General features: G+C 41.7%; 1 protein-coding gene across 1 annotated transcript; it reads right to left on the bottom strand.

The window, feature by feature from the left end:
• Window positions 1-378: 378 nt before the first annotated feature.
• tbc1d13 (TBC1 domain family, member 13) lies at window positions 379-20,149 on the bottom strand. Its single transcript, XM_079523886.1, has 12 exons — window positions 19,997-20,149; window positions 12,171-12,244; window positions 9,794-9,834; window positions 9,330-9,391; window positions 8,718-8,817; window positions 7,298-7,380; window positions 6,744-6,903; window positions 6,040-6,250; window positions 5,344-5,507; window positions 4,793-4,953; window positions 3,097-3,154; window positions 379-2,614 (listed from the first exon to the last, which is right to left on the bottom strand). The coding sequence occupies exons 1-12, from the start codon at window positions 20,017-20,019 to the stop codon at window positions 2,549-2,551; spliced, it is 1,203 nt and encodes a 400-aa protein (XP_079380012.1). The 5' UTR covers window positions 20,020-20,149; the 3' UTR covers window positions 379-2,548.
• Window positions 20,150-21,650: the final 1,501 nt, after the last annotated feature.

The following is a 21,650-nucleotide window of genomic DNA, read 5'->3' as shown; positions in this document are numbered from 1 at the left end:
TGATTATGAATCAACCTGGGGACCACTGTTGTGTTGGGACATGGGCATGCATGTATGGGGGGAAAAGCTTGAAATTAAATGATAATTTAAGGGCTTATTTTTTAAGAAATTCCACAGAATCTTCCCAGCAACATTGGCACGTCATCATACTGTAGGTCACCAGTCACCACAGGTAATTTAGTGTGCCGTTTCTCAACTATAGTCTCCACTTTCCTACATTACTGAATGCATAGGGACCAGTTGAAAACCCCTGGCCTAGAATACACAGGGGGAATCAGGAATTGGCATAACAGACCCCCTTATTTTTTTTACTTCTTTTTTTTAAATAGTTAAAATGGTCTACAGGCTACAAAACAGGCTTTTACATGTACCAGAGTATTTTTTTATATTGTGTATTTTTATTTAAGTGAAAACAAACAAAAAAACAACTTGTTCCACCACAGTTGAAAGCTCATTGAAGCTGGCCTATGATAAATGTCTCCTTTACAGATAAAAACCTTTGTCAACAATGTATGGTGTGTTTCCTATCACATTATCTCAGCTTTGTTCGCTCTCCTTCATTCATGTTCATTCTTCATTTAACTTCCAACAACATTGTAAAATGGCCCGGGAGCTTTCACAGCCTTGAAATGCAATAATAACACTGTTTAAACATTACACAGTTCACTTTCATTTAGTGTACAGTTAGTTGATTATTCACAATATTATAAAAAAGGCCCATGGTGTGATTTATTTTGATTTAAAGGTGCAGTAAGTGATTTTATTTTGTTAAATAGCTCTATATTGTGATCATTGCTATAGACAAGACAAGTGTTTGTTCAGTAACAGGAGGCTCCCCGTCTCTCCAGCTCTGTAGTAAACAAAAAATGCATTTCAGGGCAGGATACCAATTTGTCCAGTCAGCAGAGAGAACTCATACAGGATACAGGGTCAAGTGATATTCAAAGTGATGAAACAAAGTAGATTTGATCAATCAAAACCAGAACACTACACAATAGACTATATGGCGGCCATGTTGGCATTGAAAAACCAGGGTGGAAACCATAGACTCGGCTCTGGGGCGTCTGTATCTTGAGACGGCTAGCTTCTGGCAGCGGTGGCCGAACGGATAGCGGCGCGGTCTAGATACCGGAAGGTTCCCAGTTCGAATCAGCCGTCCGACACGTTAAAAATTACCACCGCTGAAATGCCCTTGAACAAGGCATCAACCACTACGATGAAATGTGTTCTATGAGCAGGGCCTGGCTGGAAACAAGTTCTTGAGCTTAGCCCAGATACCCTGGGTAAATATAGATTTCATTTAATTTAATTTAATTTCTGTGATGCACGCGGAAGTTTGCCAAGCTTCCACGCGCATCACAGAAGGGGACGTTCGGTAGGCCAATCAAAAGCAATGTAAACGTTTGTTTTCTCATGCCAATAAAGCTCCTGTGAATTGTTAAGTCCCGGAAAACACACGCTGTGATTGGCCAGTAGTTACATGAGTGGCAACCTGCCTTCTGCACTTCCCGCCTTACCGTGCGATATAGGTTGCTTCAATGAACTGCAGAGGCCAATCAGGTACAGATTCCTGTTACTGGACAAACACTCTATATCAATGCTTACTAATCACAATATATAATGGAGCTTTACCTTTTTAAGAAAAAACCCTTTCACTTACACTACCTTTAACAGTAAAGGAAAATTACCCACAAGTCTCCTGTTACACATTATTAACAAGATAAGGCAATACAAAAAAATCCAGACATAAAAATATGCAGGTACACCCTAATATATATATAAAAAAGAAAATTGTAAAAACAAACAAACATACATACATGCAGTATTGCTCAACGTAATTGATGTTTGTCGAGTCCATAATTGGTTGGATTTATTTAATTCAGCGGTTCCCAAACCTCTTTCCTCCTTGGAGCCCCCCTTCTTACATCTGACAATGCAGAGACCACCCACACGTGCACACACAAATGTGCGAGACCGCACACACACGCACACACACACACACACACACACACACACACACACATTCTGCACAATTAGAGAATGTAGAAGAATTGTTATTTTGATCAATGTTTGCCTGTTATCTCTCCTATGGTACTACATCAATACAGAATGGAATTGTGGAACAAAATCTTATGAAACAACAAAATATCCTTTCGTTTTTGGGTCAGAGGCTAAATCTCATCAAATGGTGGTCCGTGACTCAAATGCCGAATAAATAATGGACCTTGATATGAAAAAGGTTGAAAACCACTGATTTAGGATACATCGATATAGCGTTGAGCATAAAAAACAGTCTCCATGGGAGAGATGATGGCCGTGAGATGAGGAGGGTCCGCACATCACGTTACCCACAATGCATCACACTACTCATAATGCTTTGAGCCATGAGAGGACATCTCATCGGTTTCCATGGTGACGACACTCCACAATTCAAACAAATGACGAGCAAAAACAAAACAAAAAAAAGTACGCAGGGCTTTTGCCAACAATTCTGTCCTGATATCTTTTGTCAGTGGCGGTGCGTCCGCTGAACGCCACGGTGAAATGGTTAGGACTCCGCCTGAAGTTCCTTGGCCTTGGTTAAGATCGTGTGAACATCCGAGATGGGGTAATCCTGGGGGAAAGAAATAACCGTGAATCATTTCGTGATCGGGACAGTCACGCAAATAATTGTGATCAGTGATGAATGATTTAATTGTGTTTTGGGGGAACATATACTGTAAATAAGATGTGTATTTCCGGTTGCGCACAAAAAAACGCACGGGGCAGATATTACAAATAACCTAACTAATAATTGCTGGTACCAATATTCAGAATAGCCCATATCTATTATACTTTAAAATACTGACTGAGATTGTACATATGCTAATTTCAGAAGAAGATTAATTTATACAGATGAATGGAAATTATTCTGATGATTATGCAAAATAATTGTGATTATCTCAAATAACTGATTATGCAATATTAACTGTGACAATTATAACTCTCTTTCTAAGTTGCTCCAGCACGAGGAGGTGCCACGGTTGAGGATTTTACAGTGTAAAATGGTATGCCAGAGATTTAAAAATGCATAAGAAATAAGAAAAAACGTCTTACCTGCAGTAATCTCATATTGACTGTGAAGTCGCCCGCCAACAAAAGATCACGAATAAGTCTGCAAGAAAGGAGACAAACCATTGTATTCCTGTCAACACATTCATCTCATACAACATCTTTTTTCAACTTTGAAAAATATCTCTGTAAGGATTTATTTGAGGTCTATTCATTATGTCTACAAGTAAACCATACATCATGTCTCTCATATCGTTATGTTATCGAGTGGAAATCTTGTACGTCCAAAACAAAAGTGTCACTTTTCAGCCTGACAAAGTATGGCATTAATCAGGGCATTCATTTACCAACAACAAACAAACAAAGACCTTATGTGTTGTTTAGTTGTGTAACTATGAGGTGGCTATGCTAAATCATACTTTGGGTTGTCTCCACCAGGCCAAAGGCATGGGGAGAGAGTATATTTTGCTGTCCATCCGTCCGTCCGTCCGTCCGTGTGTGTGTGTGTGTGTGTGTGTGTGTGTGTGTGTGTGTGTGTGTGTGTGTGTGTGTGTGTGTGTGTGTCCGTCCGTGTGTGTACAGCTAATCTCCGTTACCGTTAACCTGGTCTTTTGCACACACACTCCCTGGATACCAACGATGAACCAAATTTTCCAGAACGGCCTGTTATAGCGCCACTAGGAGGCAGACTTTTGAAAAAACATATTTTTTTAATATTACTCCTCCAGATTCTGTCCAAAAATTCCGCAAATCGTTACACACTATCTCTATAGTCATGTGTTCAAGACGGATCTGTCCGATATTTCATATTCCATCCTAATTGGCTAACATTGGCTAATTGGCCCGTTTTGAACAAAAAGCCTCAAATCATGAACGCAGCGTGCAATTTACGTGAAATCTTTCACAGACTTTCCTACTAGGATGAGGAATATATCCCACCCTTTTCATATTGGCCTGTTATAGAGCCAAACACATTTTTGGAACAAAATGCTTCAAATCATCCAATTGCCATCCAAGGCGTAAGAAGAAATGGCACCCTTTTCACATTGGCCTATTATAGCACCACCAGGAGGCCACAACCTGACCTGCCCTGGTGGAGACCTGTGCCCCGAGGGGCACTTTATCTAGTTTAGTTGTGTAAATATGAGGTAGCTATGCTAAATCATACTTTAGCAAACTGGAAAACAACAGGGAAACATACAGCCAGTAGAGGGCAGCAGAGTATGTTGCATGTTTGGGTTTGGACTGAACAGAAAACTGCACCAAACTTATATCACCAAATAATATTCAATTATGACTCCATAATAAGGACAACCTACTTTGCAGGTTTCGATTATTAACAGAAAACATACATGAAGTGATAAATGATGGTGTTATTATTATTGGTTAAACAAGTAATTAAAATCACCCCCACCTTTACCAGCTTCAACATTAAGAGTGTGAGCTTGTAACCACATATCTGCTATTTTCACTATTTAAATGTGTTTCAGTCAGTTTTGCAAACACATAATGATTAATTTAGTTAATCTTTTTTCTTTTGATAAAGCCTCATTTTCATTTCAGTTTAACAGTTTTCATTATTTCGTTTTACGGGCATGGTTAGTTTTAGTTGACTGTAATCACGCTGCTACTCACACGAGCATGGATACTGGATAGTTTTAGTTGACTATAATCACGCTGCTACTCACACGAGCATGGATACTGGATAGTTTTAGTTGACTATAATCACGCTGCTACTCACACGAGCATGGCGCAGCAGACCAGGATGAGGAAGTGGAAGCGGTCCTGGTCGCTGAACAGAGAGTCCCAGATCCGGATGACCTCGGGAAGCAGGAACTCCTGAGAGAGCAGCAGGGTCAGCCAGCGGAACGTGAAGTACTGAGGCTTGATGTTCTGCTCCTGCTGCGGGGGGAAAAATATAAATAAGAAAGTTTGTGCACGCACCAAAAGCTGGAAAATAAATAATAATAATAACGTGTTATGATGAGATGTGCTGTGAGCTTGTAGATCTTCCATTTGTTTTGCAACATCTTGTAACATTTTCAAATAATTACAAGTCCAAAATAGGGAGGACAGGTTGGGAGTTTTATAAATATAGAGGGCATGTGCGTGACATCATCATCATCATACCTGGAAGTTATGCGGCTACTAATGCCTACCGAGTGGCAAAAAGTCGTATCTGACTGTCTTAAACAACGTTAAACTCTTCTCTATTAACTATTACCAAGAGCTTAATAAGAGCTTAATACTTTCCACCACTGCAGAAACATAGTGCTTTAATCTTGTAGTTACCAGTCTTAGGTAGAGCTCCATGTCCTTGTCTTTGAGCATGGAGTAGACGCTCTCCATCTTGTACGTGATGCCACACTGCGAGTCGTCCAGGCTCTTGATGAAGTTGTCCCGGTTCTCAGACATCAGGTTGGTGAAACAGAAGAACGTGTCTACTTCAGCATGCTCTGAAAGCCGCCACGCACATGCACACATGCGCACGCACACACCCACGCGCACACACCCACACACACATATATAGGTCTAGACGCTTGACAAAGCCATATATGGATTCCAAATTTCCAACCCCCAGCCTAGCTAGGGCTGTTTTTTTTTGTAAAATACATTGTCTCAAATATGTATTTCTTTTGCAAACAATTTTCCTATTGGGAACAAAGTCCAAACCTTAAACTAACATTAACATATCGAGTGGCAGACTCGGGCTTATTATGCTTCATCAGGACCGGGCTGGACCTTTTGCCCAGTGTAGGGCTCTAATGAGCGAGATCCTTACCGTAATTACCCCAATTAAAGGGAAAATGGATTTACCAATTTTCCTTTTTATTTAGTTTTTACATCTTCCAAACGATTAATCGCCCAGCCCTATACCCCAGCCTCCGCGGTGGTGTGCAGGCATTGGAACTGCCACTAGCACTGCGCCACCCGAGTGCCATACATGGTTACTTATAGTGATCCAGTTGACACGTCTCATTGACCGACCTTTCCACTGGTCGTTGGGGTCCGTGGCGAAGGTGTAGTAGATGGGCCCGACGATCTCGTTCATGCCCTGGACGTAGGCGATGCCGGGGTTGAGCTTGGCGTAGATGAACAGGATGCGCTCCACCACCTCCCAGTGAGCCTCAAAGCCGATGGGCAGCACCTCGTACTCGTTGGACGGATACAGGTTCAGAGACTTGCCGGGAGAGCTGACCTTTGAGACGACATGGAGACAAGAGACTAGGTGGATGAAAGGCACATGGATTAAAGCAAAATACAATCTCACGACTGAAACTGTGTGCCCCCACACTACTAGCACCGTTTCCTAAACAATTAACACAATATGTAAATTAAATTGTGATGTTTTAGTGATATTGTTCCTGCCGTTACATAACACAGACTGAGACTTTAACGCATTTGCTTTTAAATGAAATATCTGAGACCATATGGAAGATGTTTCTGTAAATAATGCTAGTTCAATCACTTGAAATGCTCTAATCTTAAAATAGACAAAAGTAGCCTATTCTACAAGCTTTGGTATTTACGACAATCACAACAAAGCACAAAATAATGAATCAAAATCACTTTGGATATCTAAATCAGCAGTCCTCAGAGTGGGGGTCCGGGGATCCTTGGACTCACCCCTCCTCCTCTGGTGTGTTCGGAGGACCCCTAGCGAAATGACAAACACACAGACAGGCACTCACGTTGGTGACTCCGCTGCGGTTCTTGTTTACGGTCTGTGCTTTGAGGGTGGTCTGTTCGACGCGTCGTCTCAACGTCTCGTAGTCGTTCTTAGGGTCCAGGATGAGTCGACACGGATACGTTGTAGGTCTCTGGAAGAAGTCCATGTCTGGATACAACCTCCTGAGGACACGCACAGACACACAAACACCAGTGTCAATTCCGTCGACAAACTATGACGAAAAATGTCCGACTACCTTTTTTTCCACTGCCGAAAACTAAATAGAAATTAAGCTATGGTGACTAAAACTAAATATAGTATAATGACAATTTCGTCAACAAATAAAAACTAGACTAAAATGTTAGGGAGGGAGACTAGTGGAGAAGAGATCCAGTAGAATCTGTGTTGCGCTCTGAAAATAGCCGATCTACAATGAGTCGCAGTGTAGATCGGCTATTTTCAGCATGCAACCAAAGTGTAAAATCAGGCATTACGAGGCCTGAAAAAACACATTTTTGTCGACGAAATCAACTATAACTTTCCAGATTACTAAAATCTTGGCAGGGAAAAACCTACCTGACGTCTTTATCGATTTGAAGCAAAACCTCGTTATCTTTAAAGTAGTTATTCCACCGGCTGTCAGGGTTGGGATTTAACGGCTGAAACAGAAGAAAACCAGGTTGAATTACTGATTGAAAGGCTGTAAACAGAAGAAAACCAGGTTGAATGACCGACCTGCCCTTTCTAAGGAAGCGAAAGAGTTCACGATCAAACGAGGTCAACAGCAGGTCACACGTGAGCAGCGATCGTTTCGCGGTGTCGCACTGAATATGTGTGACATACTGTAACTCACATGACTCCAGACGCCGAGACCGCCAGTCGCCAGATCTTACATTTATTTAACCCATTTAGGCCTGAGGCCGGTTTTCTGTAACTTTATTTTATTATTATCGTTGCTATATATACAGTATAGCATAGTGTCTCTATTACTGCATGTCCAAAACTGTTTCAGGATTCAAATGCATCAGAAACAAGCTCAAAACAGAACACGATCTGCAACTTTTGATGCGTTAATTTACCAAAAACACAACGATTCAGTGGCAAAGTGCACTTATTGTACGCTGACTGACTGACACTGATCTTAAGTTCTTAAGTCAAAGTGTGTGACTTACATCAGTGGTTCTCAAACTTTTTCATGTCAAGGACCCCTAGATTAATGTGTATTTGGCCGCGGACCCCATCTGAAAATATTTTGTGCCAAAATCCCCATACAAGATTTGTGGCAATTTCAAACTTATTCAGACATTTTCAAAGAATGTCAAGATGTTTTGAAAATAGCTGATATATATGGCCATGGGTTTCCCACTGTCCCTGGACCCCCCTTTGAGAACCCCATGCATTAGATCACAGAACACCATAACTCTGAGAGTGTACAAATGGAACCAAATGGACCCATTTGTACACTCTCAGAGTTATAACCACATAAGGGTCTATAGAGCGTCGCAGTCCCGCCTCCTACCCTGGACCAGGAAATGAAACCCAATGCATTATTCTCATAGACATTTCTTAAAGTATTTATTTAAAGACGGTTACGCCGCGGACAAAGCCAACTCGAGTCGTGACAACTCATGACGACACAAACAATATTTTGGACCAAACAAATAATTAGAAAGAAGAAAAAAACGGCAGGTTAACACTTTTTTTGTTGTTTTTCTTCTTTGTAATTATTTGTTTGGTCCAAAATATTGTTTGTGTTGTCATGAGTTGTCACGACTCGAGTTGGCTTTGTCCGCGGCGTAACCGTCTTTAAATAAATACTTTAAGAAATGTCTATGAGAATAATGCATTGGGTTTCATTTCCTGGTCCAGGGTAGGAGGCGGGACTGCGACGCTCTATTTGGTTCCTAACTATCTATCATGTATCTGGGGACCCCCTGGAACCCGCTCATGGACCCCTGGGGGTCCCCGGACCCCACTTTGAGAACCAATGACTTACATGGTCCTCCATGGTGACGTCCTCTCGGTTAAGGCCCAGGTTGGCCTTAGCAATGCCAGGCTGAATGATCATCTCTTTGAGGAACTGGGAATACACCTCCCTGTAATGCAGTACCAGTTCAATATTATCAACTCTTGTAAATTGTATTCAAAATATGAATGATGTAGTATTATTATTATTATGATTCAATATTAAACAATCTAATTGTAAATACTGGACAAAATATTGTGAAATAAAATCAACTAGAAAGTTTTAGAAAAAAACTAGAGAAGTGTGGTACAGTATGATGGTGATGTATTGACCCACATGGCGTTACAAGGGGCGGAATAATTTAATTAAAAAAAGAAAACGTTTTGGGTTTTCTCTATAAATAAAGTCGGGCAATAACTATAATCTGGTTACCCTGTTAGGCAACCACACTAATAAATTAAATTTCAAACAATAAATTGAATCATGTGGTGAGATTCTTATCCTTATTGAGTCCATCATTTCCACTGAACACTGTCCTCCTCATTACCTAGAGAGAGAGAGAGAGAGAGTGTGTGTGTGTGTGTGTGTGTGTGTGTGTGTGTGTGTGTGTGTGTGTGTGTGTGTGTGTGTGTGTGTGTGCACCTCTGTTTTGTGAGGAAAGAATCCCAGGCCTTCTGATCAACAGGTAGATAATTAAGTAGAATCTGAAAGACAATAAAGCATCAATTAAGATAAAATGCACTATTCACAGCTCTGTCATTTCAACATACACTTCATCAAGGTTTATGGCCAACTATTACCACTACGTTAGTCTTGCGTAGCCAGACAACTATTCCACAATCTCCGAATGCTATATAGTCTGGAACTACACCTCCCGAAATACGAGTAAGGAAGCTGCCATTTCCGTTCATGACAATATATTTTAAAATATCTGTAGAGCTTATTTTTTCTATTTCCATTTCTGCTAAGCAGCAAGCTATATGTGCAACTTATTTGTAGCTGCTGTGATCAGTCTGTCCTGCACTGGCTGCTTCAGAGTGGAGCTCTTTATCTGGGATTCATTCAAGCATCTACAGTTCTACACAACACCTGGAGGTTTTACTCACTTTCCAGCAAAGTGCACGGATGCCTCCTTCAAATGGGATTCCTGAGTAGACAGACAGAAAGTGGACAATATGGTTAAAAATATACTGTATATCAAATGTATACTGTATCTGCATGAATTATTGACAACTCTTTTTGAATATTGAAACAGAAATGAAGAGTTGATCCCATGATGTACAACAGCAGTGGCTTTTATTTAGTTTTTCTCACACCTTAACCAAGTCCATAACATATCATGTTGTACATTATCGATCTGCTGCTATGGTACTACTTACCGCACCATGGGCCCAATTCACTAAGGACATTTACACCCAGGTGTAAATAAAGGGATTAAAGGAGTGTCTATTTTCGGTACGCCCAATCTCACGTGCCATTCGCCAAACGTGGCGTACTGCCTTCATGTGTGCGTATAGCGGCTGTAGCTCATACCACGACACAATCGAGGCCCATCTGTGGCTCCAGGGACATTAAGGCATGATAGTCTATTTTCGTCATTGCGTGAAACTTTGGCTGAGTCGGTAGACACGCTGAGCGACCTAATAACTCAGCTCTGAATGCAACTGATAGCCTACAAAATAAATACAAACCGGTGGAATTTGTCTATATATGCAATGCATACAATCAATACATTGTTGGGCACATACATATTTTATTTTAAGTTTGGGACTATTAATTGATTCAGCATTAAGACTAAAGCATTCTAGGGGTATGATGTTCGAGATACCCGAAACCCCGATGACCTTGGGATACATCACTGAGGATACGTCCCAGGTGCATCCATGCAATGTTTTTTGTTATAGTTATTCTATTTATAGTGACTCATAGGAATAGACTATGTGACAACCAGGTATAGTCTGGTGACCACCGGAGAGACGGGTGACAGCCGGAATGTAGACGGCACCCGGGTGAGCAGTATGGGTTGGCACCCCAGCCTGTGTCCTCCGTGAGGAGGAAGCCCAACAAACCCTCGGTGAGGTCTTTAGGAGGGCCATTCAAGCCGCAAGCGGAGCCTGCAGCACCACCTTCTTGCTCGGGTGGAGTCTGCAGAACCATTACGGCTTAGGAATCCACCACTCCTGTCTCCTGAATGAAGTGTCTGGTGCTGGGACTCTGGTGCAACGCACAGGTCCTGGGCCTGGTGAGAGCAGGAGTGGACCTGGTGAGACGTAGGAGGGGCCCAGATAGGAGTCAACCGACAGAGCCTAGTCCTTCCATGCGCCAGAAGCGTACCTCCCAGCCCTGGCAGAGTAGTTCTGGAGTAGTTTCAACGGATTGTGTGGCCTTGGTCTTTCCCTAATGGGACTGATCGAGGGTAGCTACTGGGTCGTTAGTCAGGACTTGATCACCCCGGCTGGGTCGCCTGAGTGAGGGCCCGGGGTATGATTTTCGAGAGAACCGAAACCCCAATGACCTTGGGATACATCACTGAGGATACATCCCAGGTGCATCCATGCAATGTTTTGTGTTATTATTCTAAATACATATACGCATGCTTTGATTTCTGGTAAGTCACCCTCGGACTTGACGTGAGAATGGGTGTAGTATCTACCGTGTGCGCCCAAAAAAGAATGATGAATCCCACACCTAACGTAGGAATGGTCGGAAAACCCCGGTACGCCCAAAATATGCCTAGTGAATTGGGCCTTATTTTTTGTTTGCAATGTTTCAATTATGATGTGCTTTATAATTTTCTATTCATCTGCTGATCTATGTTCTATAAGCCATGTTCATGGTATGGGTCTAGCAGTGATTGAGAAACCCCGCCCAAGACTCACCTATCAGACTAGACTGATTGAGTGATTGGCACTCATGTTTGCGGCACCTGGGGAGTGTGGCTCTGGTAGTCCAGGATGAATGTGAGCAGAGAGACACAACTGAAGGAGCAGGAGGATTATTTCCCAAGTCTCTGCGTAATTTGTTTCTATTGGATTTTATTGGATACCACACCACTGGATGAACTGAACTTTTCTATTGTGGATTATTGGATTTCTTGGATCAAGACTTTCCATTAAATGACAAACAATGCAAAAGAGTTAAAAGGAGGTGACTAATGTACCATACTCACGGCTTTCTTTTGGACATTTGTGTTTCGTTTATGGGCAGTGCCAGGACACTAATTCTGAGGACTGTTCTATTTTATTTTGAGTGTGTGTGTGTGTGTGTATTTTGTTATTCACAGTTACATTTAGTTTTGGGGTAAATACATTTCAGCTAAACTTATTTACTGAATTCTTCAGAATTCTATTTTATTCTGAACTGACCCACCGGCCACCAACTCCCTCATTTTTGCTATAATTGGTGCTTCAATTATTATTATTGTGACCGTTCTATAGTATCTCTTTAGCTCATTATGTAATAATTGTGACAGGCCTAACTCACCACTGAAACATAGCTCACGGAGAGTCTCCAGGTTGATGTCTTCTTCACTCAAGGCCACTTTGAATTCTTGTATCCTGAAAACGAAAACAAAGCCGTTTGTTGTTTTCTGGCACTAATTCACATTACTATGCTTCGTCAAAATTATTGGAGGAAAAGTTGAACAAGTTGAAATATGCGAGGTTTCTGCCCGACACGCGATAAATTAGATCAGTTTTATGTGTATTCAACGGGCTGTTTGTCACACGGCAGATGCTGTCGCAATGATGTACAGTCATGTCACAGTCACAGCCACTGTCACTTGTTGTCACATGACAGTCAAGCCTGAGAGTTGAGACACTTGAAAGACAAGCAAACACTGAACTGAGCAGTTCAAACCAGTGTCGCCAGACTTAAGAGAAATAAGCAACCAGGTCTATGAAAACAAGCCCAAAAGAAGCGACTAGGCCCCACTTTGAAAATAGCCGATCTACAAGCTCACAACGCATAGCAATGTGAGTGACACGTTGTGAGCTTGTAGATCGGCTATTTTAAAATAAATTTTGAAAAGAAAAAAGGGAAATTATGCTTGAAACATTTAAGCAAATGCATGGTCCTTAATTATTGTTTAAACAATAATAATAAAAAAATATGCAAGCATGCCCAAATAAGCAATTACACTTTAAAAACGCAACCTGCAACTACCAATATTTATAAGCAACTTTACCAAAAAACAAGCCCAAAGTCGCTTGTAATAAGCAAACATGGCAACACTGCTAACTATCAGATAATGTTGATGTATATGAGCAGTATATCTGCATATCATTCAGGATGACTCAACTTCAGGAGAGATGTCACCTAAAAGGACGACATAATGCTTGAGCGTAAGGACTTTAAATGACATCATTGAAATCGATTTTTTTATCATGATTAAAAAGAAGAAAAAAACCAAAAGGAAATATCTCTTTGGTGAGGCAAGGCAACTCAGAGACAGTCCTCATTGAACGGGTAATTAATTCATTAATTTATATTCTGATTCTTCTGTAAGAATTCTATTCTTCTGTAAATATTGTATTATTATTTGTGCAATTGCGCAATCACGTCACAGCTCTTTGCAAAGTGGATTGTCATTGTACCGGTGACACCCCTGTTATGAAATACTGTATATGCCAATATGTTATGGATTTCTGTCAGCAAAGTTGTTGTTTTTGTCTGTCACCTCAAAAACAGATCAATCACAGTACTAATTTGAGGTTGCTAAGCGAGATCGGACCCCAAAGGCACCTTTGAGTTGATTAGGGCCTGGCACTTCGGACTTAGCACTTTTGTGCCACTTGCTATTATGTTTAATACAACTTGTAGCACATGTGACATTTGTGTTCTGTACCGTCCATGTTTGCATGTAACAGAGTTACATGGCCGGCCGCTCACTTCTGAGAGAGATATCATTCATTTGGTGATTTTGGTCTTTGGTCTCGATTAGGGCTCAGGCTGGAGTTTTTGGCCTGTGCAGGTGCGTTGGTCAAATGAGTTAGTGAAATAATGAGTCATTGACTCACGGTCATATAATTGTAGATGATGATTAATTAATTGTCACTCATACAAATAATTATGATGATTTAATTTAAACGGGGAAACGGAGAATGCACTCCCCGTTGCAGTCAGAACTGCGGCATCACTCCCAATCTTCCGCCGTAGTCTGAAGACCCACCTTTTCAGACTCCATCATGGCCCATAGCACTTATCCTACCCCCTTAGATAGCACTTTTTAGACTTAGATAGCATTTGAAACAGACTTATAGCATGTCATGTAGACAGCACAATAATTGCATTGTATATAGTCATAGCACATCATAGTAGCCTACATATGTATAGCATAGTATAGTATATATGTATAGTTAATATGTATAGTGTCATTATAGATATGTTCTAGTTACGTTCTTAGCTTACGCATGTTTCTTGATAAATGCATTTTATATATGTGATGTATTCCCATACTTTTGTTCCCGCCTATTGTAAATCGCTCTGGATTAAGAGCGTCTGCTAAATGCCTAAATTGTAAATGTAACAATTACATTTAAATGAGTGCAATCCAGTATACATCAAAACGTAGGAATTAAAAACAATCCCAAAAGGTAGCACATCCAAAAAAAAAAATATATATATATATATATATATTGCGGACAAAGTAGTCACATTCCATTTCTTTATTGGCACACACCAAAAAGGAACGCTTAAACGTGTTTCGGCTATGAGCCTTCATCAGAGCATCTGATCTGATGAAGGCTCAACTAAAACTGAGCAGGGCAGATATGACAAATAAATGGCTGACAATGACCAGTATCAATAATCAAAGGTACGATGAACAAAAACAGGCCTTACATTTAATAATGCTATACTTTAAAAGCTTTTCGAAAATAGCTAATCTACAAGCTCACAACGTATCGTGATGTGATGCGTTGTGAGCTTGTAGATCAGCTATGTTCACTATTTTTTTTAAACGTATGAAAAAAAACCTATACCTATGATTGGAAACGATTCTGATAAAAATAATTGCAATCATGACACAGAGATATTATGTAGATGATTGTAATGATGTAATTATTGTGACAGGCCTAAGGAGTCACCATACAAGAACATGAACACAAGCACACAGTACAGTCCATCTTTTAGGCCAGTCCACACCAGTGCAACTCCTTGAACAACCATTATGAAATGAAATGAAATGAAATGATTACTATATTTACCCAGGGTATCTGGGCTAAGCTCAAGAACTTGTTTCCAGCCAGGCCCTGCTCATAGAACACATTTCATCGTAGTGGTTCAATGCCTTGTTCAAGGGCACTTCAGCGGTGGTAATTTTAACGTGTCGGTATCAAGACCGATCCGCTATCCGTTCGGCCACCGCTGCCATCCCCATTGGCAGTTGCAATGAGTTGCATTGGTGCGGTCTGACCTTTAACCACTGAACACCAGACGGTGTTCATAATCTGGACAATTACTGGATAACTTACTGTCCATTATAGATTCACATAGGGAGGCCTTGTAGCTATGGCGAATAAGGCATGATTTCTTTGCCAACAACTCTCTTCTAAGAAAATTCCGCTATTTAGTATTTAGACATTGAATTGTAGTGACTTGTGTGAATCAATGAGATCCTTTTTTGTCTCTACCAGGCCGAAGGCATGGGGAGAGAGTATGTTTTGCACTCCGTCCGTGTGTGTGTCCGTGTGTGTGTGTGTGTGTGTCCGTCCTTCCGTCCGTCTGTTACCAGCTAATCTCCGGCACCGTTAACCCGGTCGATGCCAAACTTTGCACACACACTCCCTGGATGCCAACGATGAACCTCTGCCCCACATTTTCCAGAAACGGCCTGTTATAGCGCCACCATGAGGCAGCTTTTCACATGTTTTACCTAAAACTGCACCGATCTGCGTGAAACGTTGCATGCACACTCCCTAGAGGCCAAGGACAAACCTTTGACCTGCATTTTCCGCATCTGCCTTTTATAGCGCCACCAGGAGGCCGACTTTTGTAAAACACATTTTTTGATATTACTCCTCCAGATTCTGTCCAAAAATCTCACAAATCGTTACACAGTATCTCTATGGTCATGTGCGCAAGTCGGATCTGTCCGATATTTCATATTCCATCCTAATTGGCTATAATTGGCTTTCACAGTTTGCAAGATTGCCCCGTTTTGAACAAAAGCCTCAAATCATGAACGCAGCGTGCAATTTACGTGAAATCTTTCACACATTTTCTTACTAGGCTGAGGAATACATCCCACCCTTTGGCCTGTTATAGCGCCACCAACAGGTGGATTTTTGCAAAACAATTTTTTGGAACAAAATGCCTCAAATCATCCAATTGCCATCAAAGGCGTATGAAGAAATGGCACCCTTTTCACATTGGCCTATTATAGCGCCACCAGGAGGCCACAACCTGACCTGCCCTGGTGGAGACCTGTCCTATTATAGCGCCACCAGGAGGCCACAACCTGCCCTGGTGGAGACCTGTCCTATTATAGCGCCACCAGGAGGCCACAACCTGCCCTGGTGGAGACCTGTCCTATTATAGCGCCACCAGGAGGCCACAACCTGACCTGCCCTGGTGGAGACCTGTCCTATTATAGCGCCACCAGGAGGCCACAACCTGCCCTGGTGGAGACCTGTCCTATTATAGCGCCACCAGGAGGCCACAACCTGCCCTGGTGGAGACCTGTGCCCCGAGGGGCACTTTTTCTAGTTTCTTATAAATAGAACCCATGGCATGCACTAAATGAGCCCCCTTTCAAGAGCAGCATCCTCTCCCCACAGAATAGATAGTCAGGGGTGGGCAACTTTGACGATGGAGAGGGCCACTATATTTCCACACTCACTCCCTAGGGCCATATATTACTGTCGTCGCAAAAATAGCCGATCTACAAGCTCAAAACGCGTCGCAGCGCGACGCGTTTTGAGCTTGTAGATCGGCTATTTTTGCTATATTCGAATTGAAATGTTGAATTATTTTTTACTATTTTTGAATTGGAATCCTGAAAATTAACATTTTTATGTAATTTCAAATGCCTTTTAATTATACTTGTGTTGAGCAATCTACTAATTTAGACTGAAGTAATTAAAGCGGGTCATGTTTGCATGTTGTGGAATTGTAAACAGCTGAAACCAATATTATATCAGTATCCTGACATTAACCTGAGGGCCACATTAAGTGAAGGTGGGGGCCGCATCTGGCCCCCGGGCCGCCAGTTGCCCACCCCTGAGATAGTGAGACCACCTGAGGACATTATGCTTTTTGTCTGTTGACTGACAAACATTATTTGATATGGTTTTGACCATTAACAATAAGTGGCACTGAATGTAACGTTATAACTGATTGATTGGTTTTACGTTATTTTAGCTGACAGTTCACCCCACAAATGTAGTAATTCACTAGTCTGCAACCCTATGCACTGATAATACACATAGGACAGAGGACACATTAGCTTAGCCTGGCTAATAAGCCAGACCGAATCAGCCGTTGGCAAAAAAAAATTGCCTGCCGGCACACGACAGTGTGATTTGAGTCTGGCTTATTAGCCAAGCTAACATTAGCTAGGCTACAAAAGGCTACTGTAATTACTGTAAATGAGAACATTTTGAATACTGGTTATTATACTATAATGCACTAAATGCAGATGCGTACATGATATGTAGTAGGGCTGAACAATATAGGAATAATCACACTCTGCATATCAATACATTTGGCCACCTGCTAGTTCAACTTGTTTTCAGGTTTTTATTCATTTCAACAATGAATCCTGGTATAAATTATGTTTTTGTTTGGATTGGAATAAACAGTTTTAAGGGTATGCAGTGATAAACTATATTGCTAAGTAATAAGTATATAGTCGGTGTCAAAAGCAGCTGTAGCAAGGCGCAATGTTTTCCCTAAAACCATGTTGTCAGAATGGAAAACAAAATCATTTTATTTTCTTGTTTTTTGTTTATAGTTATATCAGTGCATCCATACAGTAGGCCATTCACTCTAGTTTCTATGATGGCAGGCAGCATACCTAAGGCCGAAAAACATTAAAACGTTGAGTTATCACGAGTCATATTATCGTCATCACAATATTCAACAATGTTATCACACATTGCATGTTTTCCTAGTGTCGTGCAGCAGCCCTAGTATGCACAGCTGCAAATAACTTAATCCATTGAAACCTGGAACGCATCCATGTCACGTTAGCGTTTAACCACATTAACCATTAACCCATTTTGGGGCGGGAACCCCTTTTGGTGTTTTAAACATTGTTATAATTTAGCTATTGAAAAATAGCAGATCTACAAGCTCATAGCGCGCCACCGAGTGGCGCGCTACATTCGACGTCAGGCCTGAATGGGTTAAGTCATGCACTTCTTGGCCAACAGTTAGTTACTCATCGTGGACTAACTTGATTTACACTGATTTGCAGAGGGGAGGAACCCCGCCTATTTGATAATGACAGTTTTCTAATGTTGAAGAAAATATATGGTGGTTCTTCACGGTTATGGCCCCCCAGGAGTCCTTGAGAGGGTTCCAACTAAGGGGTCCCCAATGCAGCCAAATGATTGATACAGGAACCAAATGGACCCCTACGGTCTGTACAAATGGAACCCGTTTGGTTCCATTTGTAGATTTTGTACACTCTCATAGTTAAAATAACAGGCTTAAAGGATTTTACACTGTAGATTGTGTAGATTTTAAATGGGGGTCCATGGCCTAATGCATATAAAACTGGGGTCCTTGAAAATGACATAATAATAATATTAATAATAATAATAATAATAATAATAATATAACAAGTTTGAAAATCACAGATGTAAGCATAATATAAGCCAGGTGTTGGTCACATGCTTGAGATGTCCTATTCATGTGGCACATGGTAGGCATATGAAATTCACTGACACATATTATACATTAAGCTGTTGGATCTTTTTTTTTTTTTTCCATGGATGCGTTTACACCTTAATTGTTCCCTGTGGTTATTTGACATGTTAAAGGGAAAACAGGAAAACAGGAAAAACAGGAAAGGCCTTTTTTGACAATAACTGACAGTTTTCTATTGTTGAAGAAAATATATGGTGGTCATCAAAGTAGCTTATGGGGTTCCCCAGCCAGGAGTCCATGAGAGGGTTTCAAGGGGTCCCCATTCCCCACTGCCCAGCTAAATGATTGATTGATTGATTGAAATATTTATTAACAGTTTGCAGAATTACAGTACATTTCAAGCACAAACTCAATACAAAGGCTGTTAACTGTGAGTGGACGACCCAATTAAGCATTACACTTGTTTACAAGAGGGTCCACCATGTTCAATTCATCAAAACATTTAGAGACGTACAAATAGACACTTCTATATAGACAAAGAACAGAACAGTGAGGGGGAATTCAGGGGGATTCAGATTTTACAGGGGCCAGTTTCGAATTTCAGCCATCCGTAGGTGCCCTTTGAGAGCGGTTTTGAAGGAGTCAAGGGATTCGCATGTCTTAATGACTGTTGGTAGGGTGTTCCACATTTTTGTGGCATAGGAGCAAAACGAATTTTGACCCTTGTTTGTGCCGAATCTGGGTTGTACATGGTTCGTTGCACTCCCTCTGGTGTTGTGGGTGTGGACTGTGGACTTCGTTAACATTAAGGAAGTATCTAGACAGGTACATGGGTATCTTGGTGGTGTATCGAATCTTGTGGACCAGACACATTGCAAGATGCTGTACTGTCATCGACCCTAAGCCATTCCAGCCTGTCGAAGTGGGCAGGGGTGAGGTGGGTTCGGGGGGCGAGGCCAAGTAGGAGCCTGACCAGTTTGTTTTGGTAGAACCAGGAACCAAATTGTACCCTTTATACGGGTCTCATTTTTACTGGCAGTGGCATTCGATTTTAGAATACATCTGTAGGCTACGGGGTGGGCGTGTAGGCTTTTAATTGAGCTTTTAAGTTTTACCCAGTTAATAGTTAACCGCACAACTCGTGATTTGCTCGATTCTCTATTATAATTAACTGTTAACTGTTCATTATGATAAATAGCTTAGTCTGTGGGCGCACACCGCACATAGACATTGATTCTGTCCGAAACATATGCCCATCATCATCATCGGTTGCGATCTCAGTGATGATCACGCGCACTGCACGATCCTGCCAAACCATTGTTGTTTATTTACACGCATCTCAACGGCTGCTGGTACCGAGGCTACTGTCTATCCGCTGCTAAATGTGAACAGTCAGCATCGATCAGACATGCACTCACAGATCGATCGCGTACAATTCGATCATCGATTTCTAATGCGATCAACCGATTGCATTTGGAAACATTGTTACGCCTCACCTGTTTCTGTAGGAAGTCGACATTGTTGCGTGTCTTCTTTAATGGTTTTATTGTACAGTACTACACACAGTCACAATAATAATAGTATGGCTTCAGTTCTTCCGTCTTCACTGAGTTCACTCGCTGCGTGATTCCATTGGCGCGCCGCCAACACCCGCCCACGGACAGTTTGAGGCATGTGATTGGTCGGTGCCGCGGGGTGACATAATTTTAGTAGGCCGGCCCGGAAGTTGCCCTAGTCGGTGTAGAACCAGAACAGGGGGTTATTGTGTTTCCTTTAGTTAGGAAGGTGAGGCTTCGTTAACTTGTCTGTCAGAAAGCTATTGATTGATTGATTGAAATATTTATTAACAGTTTGCAGAATTACAGTACATTTCAAGCACAAACTCAATACAAAGGCTGTTAACTGTGAGTGGACGACCCTAAGCATTACACTTGTTTACAAGAGGGTCCACCATGTTCAATTCATCAAAACATTTAGAGACGTACAAATAGACACTTCTATATAGACAAAGAACAGAACAGGAATTCATCATAATGGAGGTAAAAAGGGAAAATAAACATATACAGTGATGGAAAAGGGGGGGGGATTCAGATATTACGGGGGCCAGTTTCGAATTGCAGCCATCCGTAGGTGCCCTTTGAGAGCGGTTTTGAAGGAGTCAAGGGATTCGCATGTCTTAAGACTGTTGGTAGGGCGTTCCACATTTTGGTGGCATAGGAGCGAAAATAATTTAGTCCCTTGTTTGTGCCAAATCTGGGTTGTACACTCCCTCTGGTGTTGTGGGTATGGACTTCGTTAACATTAAGGAAGTATCTAGACAGGTACATGGGTATCTTGGTGGTGTATCGAATCTTGTGGACCAGACCCATTGCAAGATGCTGTACTCTGTCGTCGACCCTAAGCCATTCCAGCCTGTCAAAGTGGGCAGGGGTTAGGTTGGTTCGGGGGGTGAGGCCAAGTAGGAGCCTGACCAGTTTGTTTTGGGAAGTCTGGAGACTAGTTTTAAGGGCCTTTGAGGTGCTGTGGTACCAGGAGGTGCATGCATAGTCAAAAAAACCTTGTACGAGGGCTCCTGTTAAGGTCTTCAAGGTGTTTTTGTTGACCAGTGAGGAGATCCTGTAAAGGAATCTTGTTCTTTGGTTGACTTTTTTGATTACGTTGGTGGCCATTTTATCACCGGAAAGATTAGCCTCCAGGATGGAAGAGAATGGATTCAGTTTTTCCCAGGTGTAAAGATAGTTTGTTATCAGCGAGCCAGGTGCAGATTCTACCGAGTTCAGAGCTGAGGGCCTTTTCAACCTGCAGTTTGTTCCTGTCCGAGACTAGCAGTGCCGAGTCATCTGCGAACAGGAACAAGTTGCAGTCACAAGCTGAAGTCATGTCGTTAACATATATTAGGAACAGTAAAGCCCCTAGTATGCTTCCTTGTGGAACGCCACAGCTCACTGGGAGGGGGGGGGGCAGTGTTCCATTCACCTCCACCATCTGTTCTCTCCCCTCCAGGTAGGATTGCATCCAGCTCACTGATGTGCTATCGAAACCAATTGCTTTAAGCTTGTTAACCAGTATGGAGTGTATTTTATCACCGGAAAGATTAGCCTCCAGGATGGAACCTAGGTAGGTAATTTCATCTTTACGTGTGATAACATT

Source organism: Electrona antarctica (assembly GCF_951216825.1).
Source record: "Electrona antarctica genome assembly, chromosome: 16".
Taxonomy (NCBI): Eukaryota; Metazoa; Chordata; class Actinopteri; order Myctophiformes; family Myctophidae; genus Electrona; species Electrona antarctica.
This window is presented reverse-complemented; position numbering and strand designations above follow the sequence as displayed.

Excerpts from the sequence above, each read along its gene's own strand:
- tbc1d13 (XM_079523886.1), bottom strand. The coding sequence starts at position 20,019 with ATGTCGACTTCCTACAGAAACAG. Across the intron at positions 9,835-12,170 it reads CCGTGAGCTATGTTTCAGTG|GAATCCCATTTGAAGGAGGC; the intron begins GTGAGTTAGGCC and ends CTGTCTACTCAG. Across the intron at positions 6,904-7,297 it reads CAAATCGATAAAGACGTCAG|GAGGTTGTATCCAGACATGG; the intron begins GTAGGTTTTTCC and ends GCGTGTCCTCAG.